Raw genomic sequence first — 24,482 nt, forward strand, 5'->3', positions numbered from 1 at the left:
GGAATATTCAAGGATGACAGGTTACAGGTTCTAAGTTAAGAGCAGGCAGTGTTTTGCTATATTCAAATGGATAACCAACAAGGACCTACTTACAGAACAGGGCACTGTGCTCAATGCTATGTGGCAGCCTGGATGAGAGGGTAGTTTGGGCCAGAGTGGATACATGTATATGTGTGGCTGAGTCCCTTTGCTGTTCACCTGAAACTACCACAACATTGTTAATTGGCTATACCTCAATATAAAATAAAAAGTTAAAAAAAAGAGTAGGCAATGTTACAGAACAAAGGTATGGGAAGGAGCAGTAATTACAGTATGGAAAGGGGTAAAGAGATTGCCAATTTCATTCTAAACAACCTCTGTTTGAGTGAAGACACCAGCAGTCAGTTGCTAATGTTTGAGGACACAGCTGAAAGAAAGAGATCCATTAAGGGCAGAAACTTGGAACTAGTAGATAAATAAGTCCTGGAGAGCTGATGCACAGTAGAGTAATTAGAGTCAATGGTAATGTACCAGAAACTTCAAAGTTGCTAAGAGACTCGATCTTAATGGTTTCCACCAAAAAAAAATGAGTGAGAATTATGTGACAAGGCAGAGCTACGGAGATAATGCTACGGTGGTAATCATATGGCAATATACAAATATATCAAACAACACAGTGTTCATCTTAAACTTATATGACCTTCTGTGTCAACCATATGTCTATTAAAAAAGAGAGAGAGTTTTAGAACTGCATGTGAACCAGAAAGGCAGTTGAGAGCATCATGCTTGATGTCATATGGAGGCAAAAAGCACAGGCCTGGAAGAGCAAGGGCTGGGGGTCAAGCTCAGCCCTGTCCATATCAGTTTTTTGGTTGTGTTTTTTTGTCTTTTTCTGGCCATGCAGCACAGCATGTGGGGTCTTCCTTGACCAAGAACAGAGACTGAACAGGTGCCCCCTGCAGTGGGAGCATGGAGTCTTAACCACTGGCGGGCGTGCTAAGTAGCTTCAGTTGTGTCAGACTCTTTGGGACCCCATGGACTGTAGCCCCTCCAGGCTCCTCTGTCTATGGGGATTCTCTGGGCAAGAATACTAGAGTGGGTTGCCATGCCCTCCTCTAGGGGATCTTCCTGACCTAGGGATAGAACCTGTGTCTCTTACGTCTCCTGCATTGGCAGGCAGGTTCTTTACCACTAGTGCCGCCTGGGAAGACCTTAACTCCTGGACCACCACGGAAGTCCCATGACAGCTATCTGACTTTAACTTTTCTAAATTGCTAATTTTTCCATCTGCAAAGGACTAAGTAATGTATGAAAAGTATTTCATACAGGGCGAGCCCATAACATGTATCCAAAAGATGTTACCACTACTGCTATCAGTGCTACTATTTTGATTACTGTTCCTATTATTACTACTACCACCAGCACAGCAGATAGGTGATAAGAGTTCAGATTAAAAAAAAACAATCACCAGTTCTGTATTCATCTCTAAGCGCAAATCACGTCTCAGTTCCAGAGTTTGTTTTTGGTGGAGGAGGGCAATGAAAACTTGAAGAAACAAGTTCAGGTAGGAAAAGAAAAGTTCAGCATAGTGCTGGCACAGAGTAGAAACCCAAAAGATGTTACCACTACTGCTGTTGCTACTACTGCTGCCACTTACTACTACTATTTCTATTATAAGCAGGAGAGTTAGAAGTCATCAGTCTATATTCACCACTGTGCCTAAATTATGATCAATTTCCAGATTTGGAAGAGGGGGACATTTAAAAACCGAAAACAAGGAAAATTACTTCTATAAGAACTATTTAAAAAGAACTTTCTGAAACAATGCCCACCTTTTCTGTCTCAGCCAAAGGGGAGTAGTGGAGACACGAAATACAGTCCTTACTAAGTAACTGTCTTTCAGGCTTGCCTCACCCACCCTGTGACTAACTCAAGCATCCCATCATAAACATGCATTCACCTCCCTCCCCACGTGATTTCCCCACTAGCCTACTCATGCCACACTCTACTGGGTAAGTAAGACATTTTTCAGGAATGCAAACTCCCTCTCTAAAACACCATGATATGTAAATCTGTAGCATCTAAAATAAAAATACTAGCTATGAACATGTTACATTGCAAACTTGACCACAAATGGCATCATGGCATCTTCCCAAAGCCAGAGAAGTAGAGAAAACATAGCAAATGGCATATTTTTCTTTAAAAAGTGAGGTTATATTCAATAGCATATATTTATACATACCTCTAATATAACTATAGTTGTTAAATCCAACTTTTCCCAAGACCCCACAAGTTTTCCCTTTCTAGTCTTTCAGTCCAAGAGTTCTAGACAACACATCAAGCCCTGGAGGCCTCTCTCTGCTGGTGGTGTCTATTCAAGTAACAAGCACCTCTGTTGCTGCTGTTGTTTAGTTGCTAAATTGTGTCCAACACTTTGCAAACCTATGGACTCTATGTAGCCCACCAGGCTCCTCTGTACATGGGATTCTCTAGGCAAGAAGCCTCGAGTGGGTTGCCATTTCCTCCTCCAGGGATCTTCCTGACCCATGGATCGAACCCATGTCTCTTGTGTCTCCTGCATTGGCAGGCAGATTCTTTACCACTGAGCCACCAGGGAAGTACCAGGAACACCTACAAGATGCCAAACGTTGTATTAAGCTTTGGAGAAGGGGAAAAAAAGATACCTCTCTGCTCCTCATGGAAGTCCAAACTGAAGGCTCTAAACATTTATGTTTATGAGACAAGAGGACAAGAGAAGGTGGCAGCCCTCTGATGAGATGTTCTTACCATTTCTGTAATGTGATGGGCAAGAAAACCAACTGAGTGGGGGCTGGAAAACACAGTTACATTTATTATAAGAGGGGTCTCATTCCAGCTGTGGGCCAAATTCATTTTACCAAATTCACTGTTCATTAGTTCCTGTCCCCTAATGGGTGATTAATATTTATGCATTGAATACATAAACGAAAGAAAGCGGAAACCCATCCCTTAACCTTGAGATCTCTAAGTATGATGAGACAACCGGGGCCAAGGCAATGTTTCCTGCCAAAATAAGCATGGAGCTACAATTCAAGTCATTCTTCACAGATGCTGGCTATTGGAACAAAATGGTTACACAACCATTATCCACGGTGACTACACCTAAGCCCTGCCCAGGCCCCACTTAATCTGAGTCACAAGATGATCAAAACCAGCAGTACTTATTCAAAGGCAACCTTTTTTAAAAAAAAACAGTGAAACCAGTGTGTAAGTCTGTTTTACTTGGGGAAGATTCATCTGTGACCATAATCAGAACTGGTAAGTGCCCAGCCTCCTATCTTCCCTCCACAGTCAGTCTTCCACATCCATGGTTCCGTTTCTACAGATGTGAGCAACTGCAGATCCAAAGTGTTTTCTAAAAAAAATTCCAGAAAGTTCCAAAAAGCAAAACATGAAGTTACCCTGTGCCTGTCTCCTATGTGCATGACTACTACACTGTATTTACAACTCCTTACACAGTATTTACATTGTGTTAGGTGTAAGCATCTAGAGACGATTTAAAGCATAAGGGGGGATATGCCTAGATTATATGCAAGTGATATGCTATTTCATTACATAAGGGATATGAGCATCCTATGATTTTAGTATCCATGGGGGACCTGGAACCAATCCCCTGGATACGGAGAAACAACTGTACCCAGAAAACTGGGGAACTTACTGAAGGCAGGAGGATTTAGGACGATAGGCTTCTGACTGGGAGAGACCTGGATTTGAATCCCAGTTCCATCAGTCACTCTACAACCTTGGGCACATTCCCCAACATGTTCTAATAACCTGTGTAAAGGAGCTCAATAATACTACCTACATCACAGATGTTATGAGGATTAAATGAGATAATGCTGGGAAAGTCCTCAATAAGTACCTGACACATCACAGGTACAACACAATCCAAGCCTTTGTTTTTTTAATGTATTTTCAATTGGAGGATAATTGCTTTACAATGTTGTGTTGGTTTCTGCCATAGATCAACACCAATCAGCCATCAATATACACACATCCCCTGCCTCTTGAGCTACCCTCCCACCTCCTACCCCATTTTACTCTTCTAGGTGCAGTCTTTTTTTAATAGTCAATCTAATGGGGAAACAACAAAGCTACCAAATTAAAGAAGGAAGTTGACTGTTTCAGCTGAAGCTTTTGTCTTATAAAGAAATGGCCCCTCCTTTAAACCTGTTACACTAATTCTCTTTCCAAGAAGTTCCTACTCTGCAATCTGGGTAAACCCTTGCCAAGCCCAGCTCACTTTCCCATCAGACAAGTTGGAAATTTTCTTTTGGTGCAAAACATATGCCTAGGTTCCCCAGGTTAAGTCTTTGACTACTAGAGGAAGAAATGAACACATTCTAAGTTTGCAGCTCTACTACTAAAAGAGAAGCAATTAAGTAATCAGACATACGCGAGTCAGAGAGCTTTAAGATTTTTTGACAAGATAAAAAGTAGAATCCGAATTCAAATTCAGTTGACCTATAAAAATCTTTTCAAGAAATATGTGTAAAGCACTCCCTGTAGAGAAGACAGGTGTTCATTTGTCATGTTGACCAAGATATTTTAAGGAATACAAAGATGAACAAGTCTCCAAAAGGAGGTTCCTGCTTTAAGTCAGCAGATATATAACACCACAAAGTAAAGCTGATAAGAGCTATTAACAGAGACATAAAAAGAATGCTCTAGGAAGGGGGAGAAATTCTGAGTAAGGGTTTGAGCAAAGACTTCCACCAAGAGATGGTAACTGAGCCACTATTTGGAGGTAGAACAGAATTTCAAGGAGCAGATATGGGAAAATGGGGGGGGGGAGGCATTTCCCTTGGATGAGAGAACGTGAATAAACACATCTTGTGTCCTTTATGGGAGAAAAAATGTAACCGGCATAGAAAAAGGGACAGGGAAGCTCAGTGAGGTGATTGGTCCTGTGAACACTGGATGAGACACACAAATACAATGAATAATGGCCAGGAAACTATTTTAATACTTTTCACTTTATAAGCTTCCTTATGACAGTTCTTATTTGTTGTATTCTTTCCTGAGAAGAAGATAAGCAATTATTTCTGAGTCATAATTACGACATGGAACAATATGACTGGTACAACCCCTGGGGATCACTTTGTGACTGCAGCACTTGTTCAGCAAATCTATTATCTGAATTTTGCAGACAGTGGTTTAGCAACTTCTTTCCTTATAACCAAGGGAGAAAAAAAAATCCCTTTCTAAACCATTGCCAGATTTTTCTCTACTTCACCCAGAATCTCTTTACACAGGTAGTCTTCTATCTACCTCTGAAGCTTTCTTGAAGAGTTGTTTCTCAAGGAGCAGGAAACTTTACTGATCAACTTTTAAACATCACTCTGTAAGCAGGATGGGAGCCTTTTGAATGTGCACCTTAGCTTACTCATTGATATCAAGCCACAGTAAACAGCAGCTGACTTCTTAAAGGCTCCTGCTATTCATGTCAATTGCTGAACAATCGACTGTGATAATATAAAGTTGATTCATTCCTTCCCCACCAATGCGGAAAGACAATCCTCGGGCAACAGAATCTGAGCGGCCAGGAACAACCTGCAGTAGATAAAGAAGACTGCTGGGCTACATGCATGGCAACGGTGTTAGTCGCTAAGTTGTGTCCGACTCTGCAACCCCATGGACTGTAGCACTTACCAGCCTCCTCCATCCATGGGATTCTCCAGGCAAGAATACATTCCCTTCTCCAGGGGATCTCCCCGACCCAGGGATTGAACCTGGGTCTCCCACATTGCAGGCAGACTCTTTACCATCTGAGCCTCCAGGGAAGCCCCATGTACAGCAACACTGACAAGTCAAAAGGAAGACCAGCACGGTCAGGCTGGCAACTCAAAAGGCAGCCTACAGAGTTAGGAAATATTTTACCCACTTTCAGAGAGGGCAAAGGCTGTATAAACTTGGGAACAACTGCCATGTTTGGTTTGGCCCCTACAGTCCGTTAGCAGCTAGTTGCCAACGTTTAAGGACAGGAAGATTTCACTGAAAACGCTTGACTACCAATTTTTCTTAAAGAATCTGAAGCTTGGGCAACATGAGGCGAGTGTTCCTGCCAGGCAGCTAGAGGCTGTCCCTTTAGCCTGAGTCCGATCTCCAGCCTTCCTCCTCCCTCTACCTGTCTGTCCCCTGCAGCCAATTGTGCGGACAAATCTTGAATGTGGCTTCAAAACTCAACCCACAGTTAGTCAACACACATGTCTTAATAGTCTTTCTTAATTTGGGAAGATGGTAGTGATGACTGCATACTTTATTAATCAAATCTAGTTAGGTGAACTTTCTTATGATTCAGGGTTACTTTATAAATATTTATATGAAAATAAGACAAAGTAAAACCTGCCCTGTCTGATCAAAAGATAAACAATGTAAGAAACAGGAGAATTAGGTCTTGGCAGCTCAAACCAGTGTAAGTCACTAAATAAGAACCAAGCTAAAACTGGACTGAAAGCTTCTGACTTTAGACAAGAGAGATGAATATCAAAAAGAAGGTAGAGATGCAGGTTTTAGTCAAGTGGTCAACTAGAGTTCTGAAAAAAATATATAAAAGGTATATACAATGTATACATACATATACATACTAAAGAAGACATGAAAACACGAATTGAGAGAAAGAAGTGAAGAGGGAGCAAAGCAATCATTAAATATTCATATCAACTTGCCAGGTTAGTCAAATGTCCATTGAAAGAATGAGCTCTTAACCAACAACAGTTTATTTCAATTACTTTTAAATGATCTTACTGAACTCAGTACTAGCAGTACCAGATTACTTTAAGAGCAAGTTTCCTAATGGCCCCAAACAAATCAATCAGCAGAGAGTCACTTAAATAGCACTCCATTATGGCAAAACTCTGCTGTCACACATGGCAAATAAAAAGAGAAACAATTTCCCTGTCACTTTATGTTGTGAAGTGCCGAGAGGACAGTCATCTTTGTAACAGGCAAAGTATCGGAACTGAAATTTACAAAGCTTCGAAACGAAATCAGGATTCCGCTGAAAGCAGTGTAGTGTGACTTTTCCCTAACGTGTTATGCCACTCGCCAGCCCCTGAGCATTCTACCTTCTGCAATGTCTGTGGGAGACGATGACACGGCATCATCACGCAAATACTATATTTGTTTGCTCCACAGACTCTGTGTTAGGCTCCCACAGCCGTGACACAGCTTCCCCCCATCCAAGGACGTCCTGAGCCGGGCAGGCCAAATGCTTCTGGGGAAGACTGCAGCAGCGGTCAGTGTGGCCACCTGTCCCCGGCGGCAGGCGGGCCGCTCTGCACGGATGCTCGATGAGTCCTAGCTCCCTTCGGGGGAGGAATCCCCCCATCAGTAGGCGGCCGCGCTCCACCACCGAGGCCAGGGGGCTACTCAGCTCAGCCGCGGGGGTCGCGAGAGGCCGCGTTCCCCCAGGCCCGGGCGGGGCGGCTCCAGCGTGGCAAGTCCCACTACGGAGCTCTTGGCCTCCTCCTCTTGCCCCGTAGCCGGGGCCCCGGGCCGTGGGAAGAACGGGATGGGGACGCGACACCCAGCCCTGGCGTTCCAAGGCTCTCGCCCCGGTTCAGCACCTTCTCAAGTGGCACCCACCCCGGGCTCACCAGAAAGCGCGTCGAGCTGGTGCCCTGGTCCACTGCTCCCACCAAGGGCCCCAAAACTGCTTTCTTCGAGGATGCCATGAAACCAGCTTTGGGTCGGCAGGCGGTCTGGACCCGTTTCCCTGGTGACGGCGACGGGCGGGGAAGGGGCGTGCGGCTAGCCTGGAGGGCCTGCAGGCTGGCGGCAGTAGATGGCTCGGACCGCGCTTCGAGCGGCCCCTTTACCGGCGCGGAGCCTTCTCGCCCCGCCCCTCCGGCCCAGGCCCCGCCCGCACCCGCGTTCCCCACGACTTCGGGGGCGGAGCGAAGTGGGGGGGCGCTGTCTGCCAGGCCGGCCAATGACCGAAAGCGGAAAGAGAAGGAACGTTCAGACAGTCTGAGGGAGTGTGACGTCATGGGGCGGGGCCTGGGCGCGGCGGAGGCGGTGTCCCGCGCGGCAGGTCACGTGGGCCCGGCGAGCCGGCCGCCGAGCCCGCTGGCAGCAGGGCCGCAGGGGGAAGCTGGTGCTGCCCATTGCAGGGAGCATCACTGGCCCGCAGAAAGGGCACAGGCCCACCTACGCCCCGGAGCTTCGGCTCGCGGATGGGTTACAAAATGCGGAACTGCTTGCTCCTCTGGTGGGCTGTGCAGAGCACGGCGTGAGTCACTCTTTGGACTGACCCCGCCGGGCCTTCCCGCGCTTCCGATGCCCCGCCCACTTACCCGTTCCTCGTCCCACTTAAGAATAATCTCCTTCACTGGGGCTGACCCTAGGTAGTGTCACCTTCAGGGGCAGCGCGAATCCTTCGCCTCTGGAGGTTTTTTAGGGATAAGGAACTCAGAAGTTCTTTCGGTTTAGCGTTTAAGGAAAGCGCTCACAAATCAACCTCCTCAGGTCCTCAATTGACTATGCAGAAAGTCCCGGGGCCCCTCCCTGTCCTGATGCGCCCTTGTTCCTCGCTTGACCTCCCTCTGGTGTCCTCTCCCTTACCCGCTATTTCCTCTCCCTCCGTTAAATGCTGTGGACAGCAAAAGGAGAGAAAAGGGGCCTGCTCATTTGACCTTGAATTTACTTTGCCGGGTTCTTTGGGATACTGTTTTTCAGGAATTTTCAAACTCTGGACCGAGACCTACTATGAGAAATAGCTAACAAAACAACCCCAGGCATATGTTGGAGTGTGTGTGTGTGCACACGCACGTGCATCTATATTTATATAGTTACATGTTGTATATATTTTATATATCGTTACATATATTCTAAATGTTTCCAAAACAATATTTATCTTTCTATGCATTCTGTATATTTGTTATTCTATTGCATATCATCTTGCTAAAATGCTGGTTGAAAACATCACTAAATTGATTTTGTAAACCAGCATGCTCTATCAATTTCAAAAGCATTGTACTATTCCCACTCTCACATTTTTTTCCACCCCATTTCCTCAGGGTTCCTCTCAGTGTTCTGAAACATCATTTCTGTTTTTTCCCCTTTTGCCTTACTCTCCACCACATCACTTATTAATCTCCTGTGTTTACAGTTTTCTCACTCTTGCTCTGGAAGCAAATTTTCCTATACTCTGTTTAGAAATCAAATTCTAGTGTTCCAGATGAGGCCTACTTCTGGAGATGCTGGACTTGGTAAGTACTGATAAACTGACTTGCTTTAGGAGTGCAGATGAAACAGTATTTCTGAATTTCCTGGAAGAGGAAAAGACACAGACAGGCATACCGGCAAATGTAAAGGAATTAAGCCAACTTGCCCCAGATGGAAAACCCTGAAAAATGTTAATTGACTGATACAGATAAAGATTTCCTTGACTCTAACAGGCAGTAAAAAGAAAGTCACCAAACCTACCACATTGATCCATTAAAGAAAAATCCCTGAGCATGTGTGAACTTTCACACACTTTTGACTCTCAGGTTCTAACAGGACAGCAAATCATTTGTTCAGCAGTATCGTGTGATCAGAATTCAGACGTTTCAGAAAAAGTAGGACTAGATGTACTCGAGAGATTCTGAAACTTATTGATCTTGTGGTTCCCATGATAGTCTGTGTGTTCCACATTGTCATTCCTTTACCAAAACAGAACTTATGTCTTTGAGGAAAAGTGACTTATGCATGTCTTATCCTGGATAGAATCTAAACTTTGAACCCTTCTTATCTTTAACATAGGCATTCAGAACATCTGCCAGTGTTCCAGAAACTCAAGATACTTATCGAACCCTTACTGTAACGTAACTCACGATTCCTTAAAGACAAATATCCCCATTCTTATGTTGGTTCAATTGTAATTCTTGAACCACCTTGTGGCTTTTGCCTGTATAAGCCCTTTACTCTTTCTCTTCCCCAGAAGAGAACCTGAATCTGTGTCTCTGGAAATGAAATTCCTAAGACTCCAACAAAGCTCTTTGTTTTGCAGGCCTTGATATTGATGATTGATACCAAGGGTATCAGTGAGTCTTAATTGGGAGAATCCATCTCAGCCTTATCTCAATGGCACACATTAAATATTTACTCTGACTCTCAGAAACTTATTTATTCTCATCTTTTTGAAATCATCCCTGTTTGCATACTGTTTCTTATCCCTTTAAACCCCAGCTACAGTCTGGAAACTTAAATCTATTATGAAAGTGAAAGTGAAGTCACTCAGTCACATCCGACTCTTTGCGACCCCATGGACTGTAGCCTACCAGGCTCCTCTCTCCATGGGATTCTCCAGGCAAGAATACTGGAGTGGGTTGCCATTTCCTTCTCCAGGGGATTGAACCCGGGTCTCCCGCATGGCAGGCAGACGCTTTAACCTCTGAGCCACCAGGGAATAGATTTATATATAAATATAGATTTATATATAGATTTTTACTATAGATTTATACATAAATCTATTATATATAAATCTAAAAATCAACCAATATATATTCTGATTCCATTTTTCATACTATGAGAAAAAGTTGGAAATAACTGGTGATGAAAAATTAATTAAGGGACTTCCCAGGCAGTTCAGCAGTTAAGACTATGCGCCTAGTGCAGGGGGTGCAGGTTCAATCCCAGGGGGTGCAGGTTCAATCCCTGGTCAGGGAACTAAGATCCCACATGCCATGCAGCGTGCCCCCTCCCCAAAAAAGAAACTAACCAAAAGTCGATTTAAGAAAGAAATGAAAAAATTTTTTGAGCCAACCTGAGGATTATAGCCAAGGAGACCATCTTTTAGAAAGCTCTAAGGACTGTCAGAAGACAGAGCAAAGTTATGTTTTTGAGACTAAAGGTGATATGTCAAATGATATATTGACATGTCTACACAATCCAGATCTGCATGTAGAAAGGGTCATCTAGTAGTGGGTCATCCTGACTGTTTACAAAGTTAGGAAGGAATGATATCTCCTAAGGAGGTCTGTGATGCAGATGCACAATACACACTAAAGGGGACAGAGGAAAACAAAACAGGCAGAGAATAATATCATGTTTAAATTTTTCTTTTCTTGCCATAAAATGCCACAAAATGAATTTAATCTCATCATAACAGTGGTCCACGTGAGGCCCAGAGTGCATAAGTGACTTGTCTGAGACCTTCAGTGGCAGAACCAAGGCCAGAATTTCCACCTCCTGACACAAGCGGAGTGCCCTTTGATGGCAACCTGAGGAAAATTAGGAAGAGAAATGGATAAAAAGGAAGAAGATAGGATGCTGGTCCACCTTGATCTCCCCAACACCCACTGAGATTTGTAGGCAAAGTGATAGAAGAAACACTGGTTTGGAAAACTAAGGACCTTGGTTTGAAGTTGACCCTGGCATTTAACACTTAATCTTCCTGAACTTGAGTATCTCATTGCCTCCCATGGCTTTCTTTTGCTTATCTGTAAAATGGGGAAAATATCTCTGACATGGGTAGGTTAATGTGAGACTTAAGTAACACAGTATCTGTGAAAACACTCTACAAGTAGCACATTTAGTACACACTAAAGGGGACAGAGGAAACCCAAATGGGCAGAGAATAATATCATGTTTAAATTTTTCTTGTCTTGCCATAAAATGCCATAAAATGAATTTAATCTCATCATAACAGTTTACAGTTCATCATGAAAGGCAAGATGGAAGCTTAGTAGTAGGTGTATTTCTATCAAAGAAATCCAGAGGTAAAGACCAAGGTCCCTCATGCGAATGGTTTAAGTAGCTTGAGTCATCGAAAGCTCATTGTGAAATATCTCTGACTGGTACAGCAAGGAATCAGTGTTAACTCCACCCCTCCCCCCAAGAGTTTCTGGGTGTTTCACTTATATTTCTCCTTTAGTTTTTCTTGTTCTTATTAATTTACAAAAAATTTATATAAGCAGAAAGGCCACATTTCCTTAGAGAATTTTTTTCTTTTTGTCCAGTAACACTTCTTGGTCTTTTCATATTTGCCCGACTTACTTTTCTAGTCTAGTCTATTATTTTTTGTTTGTTTCTCACTGCCTCTTTGATCAGGTCTTTATTCAAAATCAGCTGTCCAAAATGATTTGATAGTCTAGTCTATTTGGAAAGTTAGCTTTTCCTTAATCTCTCCTGGTTATTCTAATGATTACTTGGATATGGATTGACAGATATATAAAAAAATAAGTATAACCTGGAAAGGATTATAATTAATAGGAGCAGTCCTCCTATATTTTATGAGACTGGAACGATTTAGGCAGATACATGAGGTGCTGTGCCCAAGGTAGCAAAGGAAGTTAAAGATAGATTCAAAATTTAAATATACTTGATAATAACAGCCAGATTGAGGGCCTTCCCCTCCTGCTATGTGAACTGGACAATCTCCTCGCAGGCATGTTAACAATCTAAGTATAACATCACTTTGCCGACAAAGATCCGAATAGTCAAAGCCGTGTTTTTTTCCAGTAGTCGTGTATGGATGTGAGAGTTGGACCATAAAGAAGGCTGAACATTGAAGAATTGATGCTTTCGAACTCTGGTGCTGGAGAAGACTACTGAAAGTTCCTTGGATAGCAAGGAGATCAAACCAGTCATCCTAAAGGAAATCAACCCTGAATATTCATTCGAAAGACTGATGGTGAAGTTCCAATACTTGGGCTACCTGATTTGAAGAGCTGACTCATTGGAAAAGACCCTGATGCCGGGAAAGATTGAGGGCAGGAGGAGAAGGGGGTGACAGACGATGGATGGTTGGATGGCATCATCGACTCAATGCATGTGAGTTTCAGCAGACTCCAGGAGATAGTGAAAGACAGGGAAGCCTGGCATACTGCCGTCCATGGGGTCACAAAGAGCCGGACAAAACTGAGTGATTGAACAACAACAAACTCCCTAGCGTTATATATCATTTCATGCAATGTTACCGTTATAATAGATATGGTGATCATTCTCAAACTTTACCTACATTAGAACCACCTAGCAGCGGTCCCCAACCTTTCTGGCACCAGGGACTGGTTTCATGAATGATAATTTTTCCACAGACCGGGATGGGATTTGGTTTCAGGATGATTCAAGCCCATTACATTTATTGTGCACTTTCCTCCTTTTATTATTACATCAGCTCCACCTCAGATCATCAGGCATTAGATCCCAGAGGTTGGGGATCCCTGATATAGGGGACTTGTTAAAACCTGGGCCCATAACCTCAAAATTCCTGGTTTAGTAGATGAGGTCTGAAAATCTGCATTTCTAACAAGCTCCTGAGTGATGCTCCTACTGCTGGTACAAGGACCACACTTTGAGAGCCACTGTGCCATGCATATGCTAGAATATCTATTCTTCTGGGATTTGGCAAAACTGTGAGATATGAGAAATTTGTCTTCTGACTTGTATAGAACTCTTCTGTCCCAAATCTTAGTTCTCTGTTAACAATCAAATAATCCACTTAGAATACTGGTAGTAAAGGTCAGAGGCAGAGATTCTCAAATATTAGTCTGTGTCAGAATCACCTAGGGCACTTATTAAGGATGCAGATTCCTGACTCCCTCAAATGCAATGTACAAGGCTCCCTGGTACCAGGGATTTTCTCCTGATCATTATTATATCCCTAGGGTGTGGGTGTTCTATAAGTGACTGTTGAATGAATGAATGAATCTATCAATATGATAGACTGTTAAATAAGTGGCTCCTAATGAATTGTGCCTTTTGATAATAATGTCCTTGTGTTGTACCTTCCCACATTTTGGCAGGGGAGGGGGTGGCTATTTTAAAGTTTTGTTATAGACTTTGCTACTGGATACAAATAAAGGCATACAACTGTCATGGGTGTGATGGGCAGTATGTACAAAGTCTAAGCTGTAAAAAAGCATTTTAAAATGTAGACTGGTGTTTTGGAGTACACTGTGTCAGAGGCTGCCCATATTAATGTTTTTGGTATAAAATGGTAACATTTCCCTTGATAAGCAGACAAAACCTAACCACTACCTTATAGACATTTCCATCTCCTGTAACTACTCTACTCTCACTTACCCAAATTAGTCACAACTCACTTCTGTCCCTTCACAGGTACAGAGGACACTGGGCTTGGGCCATGTGACTTTCATGATTAATGGGATGTTAGAAAACATGATGCAGGCAGAGACTTGAATAAGTCTTTGTACAAGAAACATATGCCCTCTTGAAACTGAGCCGCCATGCTGTTAAGAAAACCAAAACTAGCCAATGAGAAGCCACATGAAGGAAAACTATGGCATTTTTGTTGACCAACACCAGCTTCCAGATACATGAATGAAACCATCTTGGATATATCAGCCCCAGCAGAGATCCCAGATGATTGCAGCTGCTAAATGAGGGACCAAGCTGAATGAGTGACCTTAGCCAATATCACCCAGAGCTCATTCATAGAGAGTTATGAGAGATAATAAATGGTTGCTGTTTTTAGGCACTTGGTTTTAGAGCACCAGAGAAATGATATGATGAGTACATTTTGGTGTCATCTCTATTCCTCACAGAATTTAATTCTTGGTCTTATTTGCTTATAACCAAGACACTGGCTCTTTTGGAAAAGTCAAAATATGAACATCCAGAAACTTTCTCGTCTTCCAAAACCTTTGAACTAATGCAAGTTGAGCTGTCAATTGAAAATCTGTTTAACCTCCAATTAAAATAAATAAATTTATATTAAAAATATTAAAAAAAAAAAAAAAGAAAACCTGTTCCTGATAAGGTTCTGGACAAGGGTGATACCTGGAATGCCTTTGAAGCCTTGGTTTGATCTGTTAAACACAAGTGGTGCTTAAGGTGGGACCATGCTTTGATTTCCTTCTCCTAACATCTGTTTGGCTCTCTAGGCTCACATTCTCTTATATCCCTCATGCTTTCTCTTTCATGTGCGTGTTTGCCTTTTCCTCTGCATATGCTCACCTCCAGGCCTTCAGTGGCTAACAGAAGACAAAGATGTATGCTCCTTTTTATTTTCTGCTTTTGGCTACTATATATAAAGATGGAATTTTCCATGTGGAAAATGCTTAAAGAGATGGGAATACCTGACCTGCCTCCTGAGAAATCTGTATGCAGGTCAGGAAGCAACAGTTAGAACTGGACATGGAACAACAGACTGGTTCCAAATAGGAAAAGGAGTATGTCAAGGCTGTATATTGTCACCCTGCTTATTTAACTTATATGCAGAGGACATCATGAGAAACACTGGGCTGGAAGAAGCACAAGCTGGAATCAAGATTGCCAGGATAAATATCAATAACCTCAGATATGCAGATGACACCACCCTTATGGCAGAAAGTGAAGAAGAACTAAAAAGCCTCTTGATGAAAGTGAAAGAGGAGAGTGAAAAAGTTGGCTTAAAACTCAACATTCAGAAAACTAAGATCATGGCATCTGGTCCCATCACTTCATGGCAAATAGATTGGGAAACAGTGGAAACAGTGACAGATTTATTTTGGGGGAGCTCCAGAATTACTGCAGATGGTGACTGCAGCCATTAAATTAAAAGACAATTGCTCCTTGGGAAAAAAGCTATGACCAACCTAGACAGCATATTAAAAAGAAGAGACATTACTTTTCCAACAAACGTCCATCTAGTCAAAGCTATGGTTTTTCCAGTGGTCACGTATGGATGTGAGAGTTGGACTATAAAGAAAGCTGAGTGCCGAAGAATTGATGCTTTTGAACTGTGGTGTTGGAGAAGACTCTTGAGAGTCCCTTGGACTGCAAGGAGATCAAACCAGTCAATCCTGAAGGAAATCAGTCCTGAATATTCATTGGAAGGACTGATGTTGAAGCTGAAACTCCAATACTTTGACCACCTGATCCAAAGAACTGACTCATTGGAGAAGACCTGATGCTGGGAAAGACTGAAGGCAGGAGGAGAAGGGGACGACAGAAGATGAGATGGTTGGATGGTATCACCGACTCAATGGACATGAGTTTGAGCAAGCTCCAGGAGTTGGTGATGGACAGGGAAGCCTGGTGTGCTGCAGTTCATGGGGTCACAAACAGTCAGACATGACTGAGTGACTGAACTAAACTGATATAAAGATGGAAAAAATATGAATAATGACAAAAATGAGCTCAATGGCATATATCCACTATTGATACTATGTATAAAATAGATAACTAATGAGAACCTACTGTATAGCGCAGGGAATGCTACTCAGTGCTCTGTGGTGACCCAAATGGGAAGGAAATGCAAAAAAGAGTGGTTATATGTATATGTATGGCTGATTCACTTTGTTCTACAGTAGATACTAACATAACATTGTAAAACAGTGGCACTCTAATAAAAATTAATTTAAAAAAGTGAAGTCAGTGTAATCACAATTATGTTCAATATTGCATTCAATTATGATTAGAAATTATGCATTACATTTATGATCATGGGGCAATGGCTTTTCAAAGTGCTCCATTCACACATTCATATCAAACAAAGAAAAGAAAATCGCTTTCGTGCCTTTCTGAAAAGTCCCATAGTAGGCATGGGACTACATGTTTGGATGAAGGAATTCACCAGTCTCAGTGAGATTACAATCACTCAATTGCTGATTCTTTGACAAAAATGTGTGCTCTTGAAAAGAAAAGGTAATTTTACAGTTTGTCTAAGCTCCCTATTTAAACTTGACTAGGGAAAAAATGGAGGAAAACCTCATTTATCACTCAGTAAGGGCATGTAAGAAAAGAGGAACAATGATGTTAATTGAAGTATATTCATTGTTCTTTTAATGGGAAACTCTATTTTTGAAATATTCCACTAAAGTCATCTGTGTCTTTTGGGAAATTTATATGAAAAGAAACATATGTATGTATGTATGTATGTATTTAAACTGGTTTTGGCCTCACCCCTTAGCATGTGGGATCCTTGTTCCCTAACCAGGGATTCCTATACCCCTTGCATTAGAAGCAAGGAGACTTAACTACTGGACCACCAGGGAAGTCCCTGGATTTATTTTTTTAATTAAAGCATTGGAAATATCTTTTCAGATTATCTAGCTCAACTGAACTTATTAGAGTAGGAGAAAATAAAGGCAAGAATCTAAGTTGCTTGTCCAAAGTCACTCAAACTTATGAGGTTGGTTACCAAGTGCTGAGATGCACATGTGTGTCTTATGTGTGTCTGCTCAGTCGTGTCCGACTCTGTGTGACCCCATGGGCTAAAGCCCACCAGGCTCCTCTGTCCATGGGATTCTCCAGGCAAGAATACTGGAGTGGGCTGCTATTCCCTTCTCCAATGAATTTATTACTATTCATGAAAAAAGAACTCAGAGTATAAGCCAACCTACAAGGAATCAATAGTACTATTTTCCCAAAACACTGAAAACATATAAACATTTTATATATAAATGATTAATCGCTAAAAAAAAAAATTGTGGCCTCTCTGCAGAGTCATTCTACCATACTTTTTGTTCTCCATTCTTCCAAGGCCCCATTTATCACCATTACACAAAACTGAAGTCTTCATCTCTGTCACCAATCTCTCTACGTTATAGAATGAGAGACACCAGATGCTGGCGAGGATGTAGGGCAGTGGGAACTCTCATTCATTGCTAGTGGGACTGCAAAATAGTACAGCCACTTTGGAAGACAGAATGGCACTTTCTTACAAAACTAAACATACTCTTACCACTGGACTCAGCAATTGTACTCCTTAGTATTTACCCAGAAGAGCTGAAAACTTATATCTACACAAAAACCTGCAGCAGATGTTTATAGCAGTTTTATTCATAACTGCCAAAACTTGGAAGCCATCAAGATGTCCTTCAGTAGGTGAATGGATAAGTGAACTACGGTACACGCAGACAGGAGAATCTTATTCAGTGCTAAAAAGGAAATGAGCTATCAAGCCATGAAGAGACATGGAAGGATCATAAATGGACATTGCTAAGTGAGAGCAAGCAATATGATTTCAAGTATAGGACAATCTGGAAAAGGCAAAACTATGGAGACAGTAAAAAGATCAGTGCTGGCCAGGGGCGGGTGGGGTGGGGATGTGTGGGGATGAATAGGTAGAGTACAGATTTTTAGGTTGGTGTAACTACTGTGTATTGATACTATAATGGTAGATACATGTCATTATACATTTGTCTAAACCCACAGAATGTAAACATTAAGAGCAAACCCTACTGTAAACTATGGACTGTGGGTGATAATGATGGGCCAATGTAGGTTCATCAGTTGTAACAAATGTAGCATTCTGGTAGTGGATGTTGATAATGGGGGAGGCTGTGGGTATGGGGACAGTGGCCATATAGGAATTCTCTATCCTTCCTGTTCAATTTTGTTGTGAATGCAAAACTGCTCTAAAAAAATCTCTTTTAAAGAAACTAGAAATACTTCTAATAGATATGGATGGTTCTGTCCCTACTTACCCTCCCCAGCTGACTATACATTACTGGGCATTTATTACTTTGTTTGGGAAATCACCACCTTTTCCCTCCCATTGCCATTTCGATTCTCTGGTCTTGACCTCCTTTACTACTTTATTTATTGCTGCACCACATAGCTTGTGGGATCTTAGTTACCCAACCAAAGATTGAACCCATGCCCCTGCAGTGGGAGCTTGGAGTCCTAACCACTGGACTGCCAGGGAATTCCTTCAGTCTCCTTTACTTTCAACCACATTGCTTGCACTGGTATATTTTCTTGCTTATGATAAAATGAATTTTTTAGAATTCCCTTTAGTTGTATTTTAATGCTGTTGTTCAGTCGCTAAGTTGTGTCTGAGTCTTTTGCAACCCCATGCGCTGTAGCCTGCCAGGCTCCTCTGTCCATGGGATTTCCCAGGCAAGAATACTGTAGTGGGTTGCCATTTCCTTTTCCATGTATTTTAATAAGCTTATGAATTTAATACTTTTTTTTTTTTAAAGCTAAGGCTATTTTAAATATTTTGTGAAAACTGGCACAAGATGGAATCACTAAATTCTGGAGGACAGAGGTGTTTTTTTTCCTTCTTTTAAGAACAGTTGGTCCCGAAATCCTTGCTGTTCAGGAGAATTTCAAGAATATTTTGTACTTCCATTTTCAAATATACCTCAACTTCTCCTCTCCCCTTTATGCCCTTTCCCCCGGTTGCTGGTTCATGACACTAAAGTCCACAGATGGAAATTCTTTCTTTGTAGTTATGTCTGGCTGCCTGGAAATGATGGTGATGTCACAATCTTTGGTTAGGCAATCTAGCAAGAGGAACCTGGTTAAAGGGAAGATAACTTCTATCTGTAAATTAGTATTTGTACAATGAGAAAACCATCAGTTTCTCAGGTCAGTACTTCGTCTTCTTTTGGACAAGGAGATAGGACAGCTCTGCTCATTAAAGAGAACTTGCTTTGCTGTAATGCCAATGTCCAGATCCTTTGAAATGCCTGCCTATTCTGCAGGTGACGGAGTCCACATTGCTTCATCCTTTAGACATTGCCAGTCAACAAATCTCACAGATAGGGACACCCAGACTGGCATATGTGTTCAGAAATAGAGAACAGAGTGATCACTTCGAACTCATGATTCACAGCTACGTGGTTACAAAGTTTAAAGGAACAAGCCCCATTTCAAGTAAGGGTCTGGTGCCTTCTTCGGCACCCTCAGTGAAGTGTTTTGCAGTAGAATAGCTTTTCCTTCTATAATTGTGTTTATTATGTGGGAACCTTCTCTGCTAACAAATATAAGAGAGCTTGTGACATGGCTTGCATTCAGGAAAGACTATTTTCAATCTTTTGGTTTTCCCCATTTAATTCTACTGATACTCTTTTTTTCTAAAGAAGAAAAGGCAGATCAGATTCCAGTCAGAGTAAAAATACTCAGATACTTGCATATTTTATAACTATTTTTCTTTCTTTTTTGAAAAAATTGAGGTATAACTGACAACATATTAGTTTCAAGTGTATAACACAACTATTCGACACCTGCAGACACTGTAACATGATCTCCACAGCAAGTCTAGTCACCATCCATCACCATAAAAAGTTACTAAAATAATGTTTTTCTTGTGATGAGAACTTTCAAGATCCAGGCTCCTGGCAACCTTCAAACACGCGGAACAGTGCCACTGACTGTTGTCACCATTCTGCCCTCCATCCCCATGATCTATGCTTTTCACAACTGGCAGTCTGTACTTGAGACCCCCTTTACCCATTTCACCCACCCCCAAACCTTCCTCACTCCTGGCAACCACCATGCTGTTCTCCACATCCATGAGTTTTGTCTTGTTTCTGTTCTGTTTTACAGATACCACAAGTGAGTAACATCATATGGTATTTGTCTTTCTCTGTCTCACTTATTTCACTTAGGATAATGCCCTCAAGATTCATTCACGTTATCACAAATGGCAAGATTTCTTTTTCTTTTTTTGGCCATGCCTTGTGGGATCTTAGTTCCTTGACCAGGGGGGAAACTTGTGCCCCCTGCAATAGAAGCATGGACTCTTAACCACTGGATCTCCAGGGAAGTCTCTACATTTAATTTTTTTTCATGGCTACTTAGATGAGTGTTTCTGTGGCTTTAGAGTCACACAAGTCTCTGAGTCAAAGTCTTGTTATTCAGGACAAGTTATAGCAAATTGGAGGTTCTCTTAGACTCACCCCTTTAAAAATACCACTTTCCTGGCCTTTGGCCCTTGCTCACAGGCCCTTCTTTAGCAGTAGTCCCTTCTCCTTCCCTCCCCACTGTAGCTTGTTGTGTGTGCTGCAATAATGGCTTCCAATGTGTTCACTCCTCCCTGTCTCCAAGCCCTTGCTTAGTCTCCATCACCCTAGGTCTACACTTGACCAGGCGACTTGCTTTGGCTAAGGGCGCAATAGGAACTATGATGAGTGGACACTTAAAACAAGCTTCTTCATTTGGGCCAGGGCTCCTTTGCTTGAAACTTCTCTGGTGGTCAAGTGGTTAAGACTCCATGCTTCCAATGAGGGGGCACAGGTTCAATCCCTGGTCAGGGAACTATGATTTCACATGTCATGTGGTGCAGCCAAAAAGAAAAAAAAAGGGGGGGAGAAAGAAAAACCAGCCTAACAATCACTGGGGATGTGAATGAGGCTATCCCAGAATGTCCAGCCAGCATAGACCGCAAGAGCCATCACAAATGTCCCAGTCATCACAAATAATCCACAGAACTGTGAGCTAACTAAAATCTTTTGTTATTCTCAGCCCCTAAATTTCAAGATAGTTTGTTTTGCAGCAAAAGCTATGTGACACACAGTCTCAATCAGTTTGATTTTCTATCATGTGAGGGAATACTGATCATACAACTTGTTATTCACCTTTCCTCTTTTTCCATTTTGGACAATATCTTAGTCCAGTTCTTTAGTTCTAAGGAACAAAATCCACTTAAGTTAGCTAAAAATAAAACTCTGTATGTATATATGTGTGAGTGTGTGCACAGGTGCACAAGTAAATATGCTAAGTGGGAGATTAAGTGATGGTTTTAATGACAAAACAGACAACTTTTTATACACAAGACCTGCAGTTCAATCAGGCCTTATGTATGCTGGTGACGAGAAGCCTCTGAGAACTGAGTCTACTCTAATTTTCATTTTTTTGGCCTCTCTGTGACTCTTCTCTGAAACTCTTTGAGCATCTGCTCTGTTTTCCTCCTTAAAAATCACCTTTCTCTGTTTATTCATCAAGTGGTACAGGGCTCCAAATGACACCTCAGTCTCTATGTATAGAAGACTCCATTGCCTTTTTTTTTTTTTTAAGATTTCTTCTGATGTGGACCATTTTAAAAGTCTTTATTGAATCTGTTACAATATTGCTTCTGTTTTATGTTTTGGATTTTTGGCCAGGAGACATGTGGGATCTTAGTTCCCCAGCCAGGGATCAAACCTGCACACCCCTACACTGGAAGGCAAAGTCTTAATCACTGGACCATCAGGGAAGTCCCTCTATTGCTTACTCATTGCAATCTTTTACAAACTCTCAAAAATTTAATTGACCCTGGACTTCTGTGGTGGTCCAGTGGTTAAGAATCCACCTGCCAGTGCAGGGGACACAGGTTTGACCCCTGGCCTGGGAAGATCCCACATGTTGAGGATCAACTAAACCCATGTGCCACAACTACTGAGCCTGCCCTTTAGAGCTTGGGAACCACAACTACTGAGCCCATGTGCCCTGGAGCCCATGCTCCTCAACAAGCCAAGCCACCACAATGAGAAGCCCATGGACCACAACTGGAGAACAAGCCCTGCTCGTCACAACTAGAAAAATCCTATGGGTAGCAACAAAGACCCAGCACAACTAAAAAATCATTTTTTAATTGACTCAATTCATTTGCCTTCTGCTTATGAGTCAGCTTCCCGTTAATCAAGTCATCACCCTGATCCAGTCACTGTGGCGACAGGGGACAGATAGGTTGGGCAAGAACTCTTGTGCATCTACTGGTTGACTTGGGTTCTGCTGATCTAGGCTGGGCTGGGCTACGTGCCCCTCCTTCAGGCTGTGGTAGCCTGGGTGGCCCTTTTTTGCACTGCTGGTTGTGTATTGTGTGTGCAAAGTTGTTTCAGTCATGTCCAAGTTTTTGCAACCCTACGGACTGTAGCCTGTGGGCTCCTCTGTCCATAGGATTCTCCAGGCAAGAATACTGGAGTGGGTTACCATGCCCTTCTTCAGGGGATCTTGCCAACCCAGGGATCGAACCTGCGTCTCTTGTGTCTCTGGCATTTGCAGGCAGGTTCTTTACCACTAGCGCCACCTGGAAAGCCTGGTTGTGTATTAGATAGGCTCTATTCCACATATACTCTTTCCTTCTTTGCTTCAGTGAGATAGCTTGTTCTGAGGCATGTTTATCTCCTGGAGAGGGCCAAAGTGCAGGAGAACAAATGGAAATGTGCAAGGCTTATTAAGGCTAGGCTCAAAACTGTCACACTGGTACTTCCATCCAGATATCATTTATCAAAGCAAGTTACATGACCAAGCCCAAGGTCAAGGGGCAGGGAAATCCACTCCACTCATGATGAGACCATGACAAGTGTCTGTTTGCAGGGAGGGCTGAAGAACTGGAGTCAGCAAGGCAATCGGATACATCTTCCCCTTTCCACACCTTTGAGATGCTCATCATTGGACCAACAGAGATGGCAGCGTTGGTGACTAATGGTGAAGAGTGGGAGGACATAGGTCCAGGGGTTAGAGGAACTAGTCTATAGGAATGGCTTCTAAAATTGTTCGCAGTCAAAATGACACAGTTTAAAGGGACATGGTAGATATGGGCTTACTCTGGATCAATACTATTATCGCAGGAGATCCAATGTGTTACCATAGTTGCAATCTCCAGGCCACAGCATGACCCTACTGGAGAGGGCCAGCCAAGTTGTTCAGGGTGGAGCCCTTTTCCCTGGAATGAGAAAACTGCTGTGCACATCAGGAAAGCAACACAGATATATACAGTCATATAGCTGACTGATACAGAAGAGGTCAGAGCTGAAGTGGCAGCATGACAGCAAGCACTGGCCCAAGGCTAATAGCACAAGACTACTTCAGGCCCTGGGCTTCCCAGGTGACTCAGTGGTAAAGAATCCGCCTGCCAATGCAGCAGACATGGGTTGGATCCCTGGTCTGGGAAGATCCCCTGAAGAAGGAAATAGCAACCCACTCCAGTATCCTTGCCTGCAAAATCCACGGACAGGAGAGCCTGGCTGGCTACAGACCATGGGGTTGCAAAGAGTTGGACATGATTGAGTGACTGAGCATGCACTTCAGGCCCCAGAAGATTTACTTTGGTCAGGCTTGGCTAGCGCCAGAGATGAAGTTATTGAAGTCCCGAGGGCCTGGCAAGGAAAAAAAATGGACTAATTCTGCTAGCTCACAATGTTTTTTCTGTCTTGTAAACCCTCTGCCTCCAGTGCCCAGCCTGCTATACAGCTTGTCTAAATGATTCAGTTGGCAGGTATCATGTTCCACCTTATCTGTTTCTTACTTGTCATGTGTGGATTGTATGGAAAATCACATGACTGTTTAAAATGATAAAAATCAGAGCAGGCCTATGTCCATGTAGTTGGTTCTGATTTTTTAAGGAACAGAAATTAGGGTAACAAAGTCAGAAGACCCAGTAGGTGTAAACAGGTGGTAGGAAGAAGAGGCAATAAAAACCAGAAATCATTAGTCAGGGTTCACTCTGATAGGCCCAGAAGAGGCTCCCAATACCAGCGAGTTCCTAATGGTGAAAAGAGCCTGTGCCCTGACTATGTGTTAGGAGAAATAGGGGAGAAGCCTGTTTTGAGCCCTTAGGGGAAGAAAGGGACATTGGCCAAGCAGCAGAGGGAACTCTTTAAAACTTCCTCATCTCTGAATTCAGAGTAAGCTCCTGTTCATTTCTGCAGTCTCATTCCCCACAACTTCCCCATCTGTACTCTACCCACTGCCAATGAGCATGCTTTCTGTTTCTCAAAGATGTCCTGCTCTTTCCCTGTTCTGTGCCTCTGACTGGGCTGTTCTCACCGTCTAGGATGCTGTCTTTCCAACTTTTGCTGATCAAGTTATTCTCACCCTGT

The 24,482-nt window shown here is 42.6% G+C and overlaps 1 protein-coding gene across 4 annotated transcripts in view; it reads right to left on the reverse strand.

Moving 5' to 3' along the window:
- GK (glycerol kinase) overlaps window positions 1-7,847 on the reverse strand; it is a 75,418-nt gene extending 67,571 nt beyond the window's left edge. For all 4 annotated transcript variants that reach the window (XM_052662864.1, XM_052662863.1, XM_052662862.1 and 1 more), the window contains exon 1: window positions 7,617-7,847. In XM_052662864.1, the coding sequence (XP_052518824.1) occupies window positions 7,617-7,694 (78 nt within the window). In that variant the 5' untranslated portion in view covers window positions 7,695-7,847. The remainder of the gene's footprint in view (window positions 1-7,616) is intronic.
- Between the last annotated feature and the right edge of the window lie 16,635 nt (window positions 7,848-24,482).

This window comes from Budorcas taxicolor, chromosome X, assembly GCF_023091745.1.
Source record: "Budorcas taxicolor isolate Tak-1 chromosome X, Takin1.1, whole genome shotgun sequence".
NCBI classification, from domain to species: Eukaryota; Metazoa; Chordata; class Mammalia; order Artiodactyla; family Bovidae; genus Budorcas; species Budorcas taxicolor.